Source organism: Triticum urartu, chromosome 3 (genome assembly GCF_003073215.2).
Source record: "Triticum urartu cultivar G1812 chromosome 3, Tu2.1, whole genome shotgun sequence".
NCBI lineage: Eukaryota > Viridiplantae > Streptophyta > Magnoliopsida > Poales > Poaceae > Triticum > Triticum urartu.
In genome coordinates, this window is record NC_053024.1 from 118,000,601 (window position 1) to 118,010,025 (window position 9,425).

Sequence of the window (9,425 nt, forward strand, 5' to 3'; positions counted from 1 at the left end):
AAACATTCCATGACCGAAGACGCATACCTTCTGGCCATTTCATCAAACGCCTCGCTTGTGGGGGGAGCGGCACCGTTGAGCAGCATCGCCGGGGCACCTCTTTCCGAGGCGGAGTGAGCGGATGAAGCAGGCGGCTTCTTTGTAGACATAATCCTCTTCCTCTTGCCGCCGGCGGCCTTGGTGACCTTCTCCACCGTCGGCCAAGATCGCGCAGCAGCGTTGGAGCCCGGAGCGCAGGCCTTCGCGGCGGGGGCTGCCGGATTCCCGCCCTGCACGACCACGTTGCCTTGTCGCTTGCGGCTAGGCGCGACGTTAACTTGGGCGACGGCGGGGCCGACATGGGCGGCGATGAGATCCGCCCGATGGGAAGGAGCGTGCGCGACCTCGACGGTGATGGGGGACAGCAGAGAGTCATCCATGACGGCGAAGGACGGCCGGGGAAGATGCGCCGGAGCGTGGGGGGGGGGGGGGGGGGGGGGGGGGGGGGGGGGGGGGGGGGGGGGGGGGGGGGGGGGGGGAACGGCCGTGCGAAAATGTCCCTCCTGCCAAATCTCGCTGCGGATAGGGGCCGAACTCGGGTCATCCTCCTAGTCCGTGAATCTAGAGGTTGAGGGAGGTGTTTTGCCGCGCCCCGCAAAAATATTTGTGAGCCGGGGCGGGATGCGGGGTCTGATCGGGCAGGTTTTCCCGCCTCGACCCGCACTTTGGCGGTTATTTTGCGGGCCGGGCCGGGAAGAGGGGTCTGCTAGAGTTGCGCTTAGTAACAACACAAAAATTGCTAAAGCTTCAGAGTCATCATGTGACTCTGAGTAAACACTGTGCTATTCCCTGTCAGTGGTTGGAAATGGAACGAAAAGAAAACAATACATTTGTCATGTAAGGTGATATAATCTGAGTAAATGCAAGTTTATGGTTTGCTGGCTCTCAACTGCAGTTATGCTCACATAAGAGTAGAAAGACATATCTTTGGCATGTAAGCTGATAATAGCCTGAGCTTTTATATGCTTGACCTCTTTTGTACTCCTAAGCCCAGCTTCGCTCCCGCCACTTCACCTTGTAAACACCAGCTGGTGCTAGCTGTCCTTCTGGACTCCCTCCCCTCGTCATGTGACCCCCCTCCCCACCTCGCTCTCTCTCTCTCTCTCTTGCTATTTCTCTCTCTGCGCGCAGGCATACCACATTCCAAGTCGCTCCTCTCTCCTCTGTCCCGATTTAGCTCAGCGCCGAGCTGAGCCCCCACGCCGTCCATTCGCCCATTGTTTCCGCGGCGGCGGCGGCGGCAACGTGAGCCAAAGCGAGGGCCGTACAATTTCCGGCACGGCGCGGCCCGAGCCTACATTACCGCTCCAGCCCCCGGCGCTGCAAAGGTTTGGGCGCTGCGCCATCCATCGCGCCCGGCGCCGGTTGGTTGATTCGGGGGCGCGGTCCCGGCCATGGCGCAGCTGCCGCCCAAGGTCCCCGCCATGGCGCCGGCCTGGCCGGACTTCGGGGGCGGGCACCACCACAGCGCCCACGCCCACGCCCGCCACCACCACCACCAGCGCAGCCCCTCCATGGGCGCCTTCCTCGCCGCGCCAATGCCGCCGCTCCCGCCCCCCGCCCCCGCGCAGCAGCAGCCGTCCTGGGTCGACGAGTTCCTCGACTTCTCGGCCGCCAAGCGCGGCGCGCACCGCCGCACGGTCAGCGACTCCGTCGCCTTCCTCGAGGACGACAATGCCGGCGTCGCCGGCGCGCACGAGTTCGACCGCCTCGACGACGACCAGCTCATGTCCATGTTCTCCGACGAGCTGGCCCCGCAGCGCCAGGCGCAGGCCGCCAGCGCGTCGTCGCCGTCCGATCACAACAGCGTCAACGACGAGAAGCAGGACAGGGGCGACGCCGAGGAGGCGCAGAGCGACTGCAATGGCGACGACGGCGCGGCGCCCGGGCAGCCGTCCTCGCCCGCCACAGCCGATCCCAAGCGGGTCAAGAGGTGATCTTTTGTCCTTACACTCCTCCCAGAATCACGGCAATGCACAGCTCCGAGAGGCAGAATTCTCCAATTTCTCTACACTCGCAGGATCCTTGCAAACCGGCAGTCGGCGCAGCGGTCGCGCGTGCGCAAGCTGCACTACATCTCGGAGCTCGAGCGCAGCGTCACGTCGCTCCAGGTCCGTCGAACTGTTCACATTTCGAGCTTGGTTTCCTCGCCTCCAAAGAAAAACGCCATGAATTTGACCTCGAACCCGTATGTGCTCCCTGTTGAGCAGACGGAGGTGTCGGCATTGTCCCCGCGCGTGGCATTCCTGGACCACCAACGCTCGCTGCTGACGCTGGGGAACAGCCACCTCAAGCAGCGCATCGCGGCGCTCGCGCAGGACAAGATCTTCAAAGACGGTGACCGCCATTGCCACCCCTCGCAATTACTACTATTTCGAAATTTCTCACCGGCCACCTTCCGAATTCAATTCGAAACAATCTAGAACCGCTTTGCTGACTAACTCTCTGCGCGCGCGTGCTCAGCTCATCAGGAGGCACTGAAGAAGGAGATAGAGAGGCTGAGCCAAATCTACCAGCAGCAGCAGAGCCTCAGGGACGCGCAACCCCCGGCGGACGGCGACGGCCCCCCGGTCCGCGGCGACGACAACGACGGCCTGATCGCCGGCGAGGGGACCGCCGCGGCCTCGTGACCGAGATCCGGCCCGTCGGCCTCAGGACAACCGAGTGTTGTCGCTGTTGTTAGGATTTGGTGCACTGCATTCATTGGCTTGGGTTGGGCTTGCATTTCCTCGGGGTGTGGTGTGATTGATGTGTATGTAACTCAGCCTGTTCATGCTGCTTATTTGTTCATTCTTGCGTCCTCCGTCTGCTCCTGATCGCTCTTCTCCACTTCCCCTGATCTGTAATTTTTTTCTCCGGCATTTTGGGCGAAGGTCGTAGCTAAGGATTTGTAAAAACTCGGATTGGTTGAGGTCGAGTGGTTCCATTGCTTGGCTGGTTTCCTTGTATCTTCTGGTCAGTCAATCAAATGCAATGTTTTCTCTCATATGCAACCGTGGCCAAACTTGTACTCCCTCCGTTCGGAATTACTTGTCGCAGAAATGGATGTACATCCATTTTCGCGACAAGTAATTCCGAAAGGAAGGAGTAGTACAAATATGGAGTAAGGTTCATGTGTAGGTGCCTGGCTGCTTTACATTGATAAGCGGATTTATTACGGTGTCACATGCGGGCAGGGCAGGTGAAGCTGGGGTGTGAAGCGCGAACATGCGAGGGGGGGCATCTCATTCCTTGCTGTTCCATAACAGGGATATTAAAACGCAGTGACAGCGAGGGAGGTGCCTTCCTTTCGGTGCAAGGGAAGGGATAGGCATGCATGTTCCTCTGGGTCACGCGCATGTGCGTGCCTGCCGGCTGTACCGTATCCGTAGCCGCCGGTGCAAGTTACCCTGCCACTGTGCCAAGAATTTTGGACAAAAATCCAGGGGTACCCCATACCACTATGCCGAGAATGGATTTACTGGATTGCGACTCTCCCTCTTTTTTTCCGGTGAGAAGACTAGGTTTTTCACTTTTCTCCATTGTACTACAGAATAGACTGCTCTGTTTTTGGACGGCTGGCTAGGCTTGCAGTGTCCTAGTACAAGTGCGCAACAGCTACAGTACAGTTCAGAGAAAGAAGAAGTGCACAACAGTAACAGTTTTGTCTTGAAAATGAGACTTCGCTCCTTGTCTAGTACATCGGCAGTAACGGTTCAGAAAACAACGGCAGCTCCAGGGATCTTCAAATCGCGTGTGCTTTCACCCGCAAGAAGAAGAAACCTGATGTGCTTTAACATGCACCGCCAACAAATGGTTGAGAAACGGACGTTTACATACCGCAGCGCTTATCGTTACTGCTCTATGATATGTGTGACCAGGGGGTGCTGAAATTTGATGTGTTATGCTCTTTTTGCTGTCTTTTTTTTTCTATAAAGGAGGATAACCCTCCACCTCTGCATCGGATGATGCACAGTCATACATTATCGTGGTATTCAAAATCCAACGGTCGGACAATATCGACCCGAAAAGTAAAAAAGAAAACAGGTCATGTCCCACGCGACGGTAACTTCACCAGACAACCACTAACCTGATGATAAAAGAAAAACACACAACTCGTGGACTAAGCCTTTAATAAGGAATCATCACACATGCATCGATGATGACGAGTCCAACCCAGGGACAGTCACGGGATTTTCATCCGCAAAGCAAATCTTATATCCACCACCTTCAGCAAGGGAACGGCACAGGCGCACGTCGACATAGGCACATAGCCTGATTGGAGATCTAGTGTTCCCACCGGAGTGCGCATACTCGACGTTGAAGTCGCCTCTACTATCAAACACTTGTCCAGTTACCGACACCTCGCTAGCCAGATACCGTAGGAGGAGAAACCGGAAGATAAAGACATGCCATACCGCCTCGCGCTCCAGTCACTGTCGCACCACATTCGATCCAGCAACAACAGGCAAAACATGACGCCTCCGTCAGAGCCACCATGCAGCACATACCGATGACGGGCATGACCTGACATCTTCGTATGAGATGTCGTGCGTAGCACCCGCCGGTGACTGGCATGACTTGACGCCTCTAGAAGAGACGCATGTGTCACCCGCCGAGCCGCATCAAACCCGGTCTATTGGTGAAGGGGGCGTCCCATACTGCTGCCAGCCTCATAGAGGTTGTCATCGCCGTGAGACCCAGTCTCTGCTTCGTCCACACAAACATAGAGGCCTCCACCAACGAAGAACCAGGGTCGCCGCCCCAAATGTCGAACTCATGTGTCGCCATCGGATGACGTCACAATGAGTAGATCACAACCAGATCCCCCGTTGCTTGATCGGCCATAGTGCTGCCACGCAACAGCCGCAGGTAGCCACCACCATCCCGCTGCACGCCATTGTCTGCCCTGCTCCGTTGGCCTGCCAGCCTGAGGAGTCGAGCTACAACGGCGTCAGCACCGCTGTCGGGCCAGCGCTACTTACCCTCACAGTAGCGGCTACTTGGCCACCGCCAAAGGATCTTGGCGTTGCCGCCCCGGCGTCCATGCTCCCATATACGAGGCCGCCGTCCAGGGCCTCCCGCCGCGCACCAGCCGAAGGCCTCCTACCGCGAGATGAGATGCGGAGATGAGGCCCCGCCGATCGCCATCCGTCGCGCGGGGCTTTGTCCGGCGGCGGCGGGTGTTAAGGTGGGAGGAGAGGCAGGGGCGGCGATGGTTAGGGTTCGCCTGACCATCGTTTTTGTTGGATGTCTTTGATTCTTCCATAAGTATGAATCTTTCTTTTGGCTAAACTATGCCTTTTCCTCAAATAATATCATCGTATGCCTATGATCTCTTCAATACTTTGCAAGCTCATTTTTTAAGAAAGGGATTTCTGCCCAATTTCATTAACGAAACAAATATAGATGTTCACAACAACAAAAAAGATTAAAAAACATAAAAAGAGAGAGGATCACGAAAAATGTATACTTATGACATACACAACGGACATGAGAACCAAAGTAGAGCAAGCTTTTCCGAAAAAGCAAAGAAAGAAGAAGAACAAGCTACAAGCCTACAACCCTACAAAACTAAGTCGCATTACCAAAGTTAATAGCTATCGGATTAGGCCAACAACACAAAGACTATCAGCTTTGGCCCACGTTGCAAAGACGGCTAACAAATAGCCCACATTGCAAAACCCAAATTATGTAAGGATGATGAACAATCATATAAGGGCCCAACATTAAAAATACGATGGGCCTACTGCTCCAAGGCAGGTACATAAGCCCACTAACTAGAGTCATCCTATTCAGTGATGGCAAATCCCGCAAAATCTTTTTCTCACTTATTGCAAACATAGCCGCTACTCGTGTGTCGGGCGACCTAACATGGGTCGCCTCAGTAGTGCAAGAAGAACGATCGGGTTCCAACTATTTTCTTTCTACTTTTTACATTTGGTTTTTAATTTTTTTTTTGTTTGTTTTTTTCTTTTCATCTTGTTTTTTTTTGCTATTTTCTCTTTTTAAATTTTTATTTTTCCATATGTTTTCTTATTTTCTCCTATCTTCTAATTCTTATTCTTTGTTCACAGTGGGCTTAAAATGTCCATCATGTATTTGAAAATTGTTTTTCTGTACTCAAAACAATGTTCCTCGTGTATTTCCAAAAATATTTTGGGTGTATTTAAAAAAGATCTTGAAGAATTCCATTTGAGTATTTGAAAAAGGTTCATCATCTATTTCAAATAATGTTCATTTGTATTTCAAACAATATTTAGGGTGTGTTGGCCAAACTTTTCAAAGAATTTCCATCATATATTTACAAAAGAGTATTACAAATAATGTTCATCATTTGTTTTAAAAATCATCACATCTTAAAAAAAAGGTTCATCAAGTGTCTTAGCAAATTTCATTGCTTATTTGAAAATATGTTTACCTTGTATCCGTAAAGCATTTAAAAGATGTTTGTAGTGTATTTACAAATGTTCATCATTTAATTCCTTTTCAGCTTATTGTTTATCTACTTTTTATTTCATTTAAAAAATAAGAATTAATATCTAAACAATGCACTTTTTGTAAACTATGTTATAAACTTTTCAATCACATGAACTATTTCCTAAAAATAAGTTTTTTTGTTTAATCACGTGAACAGTTTTGAAAACAAAGTAGTTTTTTTAATAAAACATCACCATTTTGTTTAAGTGAGTTAACAACAATTCTTTAATTATATGAACGTTTTCTTGAACCTGCAAAAAATGTTTCCAAACAGTATGTGATTTTAAACACGCAAACCCTTTGCGAAATTGATGTATAATTTTCAAATATCTGAGCACCCTTTTAAATTAGGGGGTTTGAAAAATCAGTTGTTCAGTGTTAAAGAAATGTAGCTGCAAATTTTTAAAAAGTTGACTATTAAAAAAATATTTCATCAAATATCTGAATAAATATTAACATATATTCGAATAACAATGATCAAAACATGTGTTTGAAAAAATAGTAATCGGGTATATGAAAAATGTTTAAACATGTATAAAATAAATGTTTCAGATGTATACAAAAATATACAATGTGCATGGCATAAAGTGGATATCAAAACATGTATTTGAAAAAAATATTAATCATTTTATTTAAAAAATGTTAATCGTGTATTTAAATACTGTTAAACATGTATAAAACACATCTTTTTTTGTATATGGAAAATGTAGACATAAAACATAAATTAAAAAACCCTCTTATTTTAATGTTTCATATTTTCATATGCATATGTAAAATATATATGGAAAATGTATATGGAAAATGAACAAGTATAAAATTAATGTTTCATATGCATATGAAAAATATACAAGATGTATGAAAAACAGAGTAGAAATCAGAAAATATATTTTAAAAATATGTTAATCTTGTATTTAAAAATGTTAAAGATGCATAAACAATGTTAGTGCAGTGTTAGAAAAAATTTGACGGAAGAAACTGTTGATAGCATTTGAAAAAAAAACTATCAGCACATATATGGGAACAAATGTTTAAAAAATATTCGAAAAACAATGTTCAAAACATGTGTTTTCCAGAAATGTTAATCATGAAATATGCTAAACATATATTAAATAAATGTTTCGGATGTAGACGAAAAATGTACAATTTGTATGGCACGAAGTAGACATCACAATATATATTTTAAAAAAAGTTAAGTATTGAATTTAAAAATGTTAATCATGTATTTAAAAATTGTTACATTTTTATAAAAAAATAACATTGTGATGTATATGAAAAATGGAGACAAAACATACATGAAGAATAATCGTGCATATACCCAAGAAAAATAATTATTTGCTAATTTTTTTTGTAAACTTATTACAAAAAGTTTTAAACAATGCAAATAGTTTTAAAAAATCTTCACATATTCACAGAAGTTGTTCGGATTGTGTTTGTTGGTTCGATGAAAAAATTCAGATATTGTGAGAGAAGTTGATGGTTTTTGAAAAAAAAGTTCACATATGTTTTAAATATTAGTTATTTATTAAAAATGTAAATGCTTGACTAGATTTATTTATGTACACTGTAAAAAATGTATGTATATTTCTATAAAAGTTTATGGCTTTTTAATAACTGTTCTCATATTTTAAAAAATTGTTTTTTTTAAATAAAGATTGACAAGATTTATGTTCATACAGTTTACCCAAAGAAAGAAACTAGAGAAGGCAAAAAAAGAAACAGAGGGGGGGGGGGGGGGGAGGGGGCGACATAGAAAAAAAAAGTACCAAAAGAATTGTTGAGAACTAGAAGGTAAATTAAGTCTCAAATAAAAACTAAAAGCCAAAGAAAACCAAATAGAATAAATAAAATACCGTAACACTTTTGAAAAGCTCAAATGGGCTGACCCATTCCTTCCCCTTTAAGATTTAGGGCCCTTACCTATGCTTATAGCCGCGCCCATGTCATTTGGCTGGTGTGGGACGAGCTCAATAGCAAGTGCCTCAGCTGTTTTGTGCTTTGGCTTTAAAAAGCTGTTTTTTGCTATTTATTTACTATATATTTTCCGTTTTCCTTTTTAATATATTTAAGTTTTTCCTGTTTATGTTATTTGTTTATTTCCCCCCTTTTGGCTCCATTTTTCAGTTTTTACAACAAATACCTGAATATTTTACATTTGACATAAGAATATTTATTTTTAGAGACATAACACAAGTTTACATATACACGAACATTGCTCTTTATGTCACCAGTCCATGATATGAACATTTTTTTCTCAAATATTTGAAGAATGGTTTCACGTATTGGAACATCTTTTTCTAATGCATGAGTATTTATTTTCAAATAATTTTTTTGTACATGTGCACATTTTTCTTTGACATTTCAAATGCAGTTACAAAACAATTATATAGTGAATATAAATCTCAAAAAATAGCAAAAAAAAGGAAAATCATACATGTTAACGGGCAGCAGTGCGTTATGCTTTCTTTCGGGTGTCATTTCCGTATATGGCACTTAAGGTGACGTATACGACCTCTCTTTAGCGCCTTAGGCAACAAATATCCAGGGACAACATTGGCACAACCCAATAGCTTCACATGTTTTATATTTTAGAAATATGTTATTTAATTGAATGTAAATCTACTGTTAAAATAAGTTTAAATTTGAAAAGCCATATATTGTGCAAACAAAAATTATTCGTGTACCCCAATGTAAATGTACCCCAATGCAATGAAATGTCCTATTAAAATTTGTATATAAAATATATTCATGTATTTTTCAAAAAAATATTCATGCACATCTGAATGCTGGTTCATATACTCTTAAAAAATTTCAAGTATTCTAAAGAGAAAGTAAAAAGACAAAAAAGCTAGAAAACAGAAAAAGGAAAATAAATGAAAGAAAAACAAGAAATAAGAAAAATATACCACAAATGGGCCGGTAGAAATAGA

The 9,425-nt window shown here is 44.8% G+C and overlaps 1 protein-coding gene across 1 annotated transcript; it reads left to right on the plus strand.

Annotated features, from left to right (window-relative positions):
- The first annotated feature begins 1,093 nt into the window (after positions 1–1,093).
- On the plus strand, positions 1,094–3,025 carry LOC125548137 (basic leucine zipper 2-like). The gene is made up of 4 exons (XM_048711815.1): positions 1,094–1,972; positions 2,060–2,150; positions 2,250–2,376; positions 2,503–3,025. The coding sequence occupies exons 1-4, from the start codon at positions 1,434–1,436 to the stop codon at positions 2,667–2,669; spliced, it is 924 nt and encodes a 307-aa protein (XP_048567772.1). The 5' UTR covers positions 1,094–1,433; the 3' UTR covers positions 2,670–3,025.
- The last annotated feature ends 6,400 nt before the right edge of the window (positions 3,026–9,425 follow it).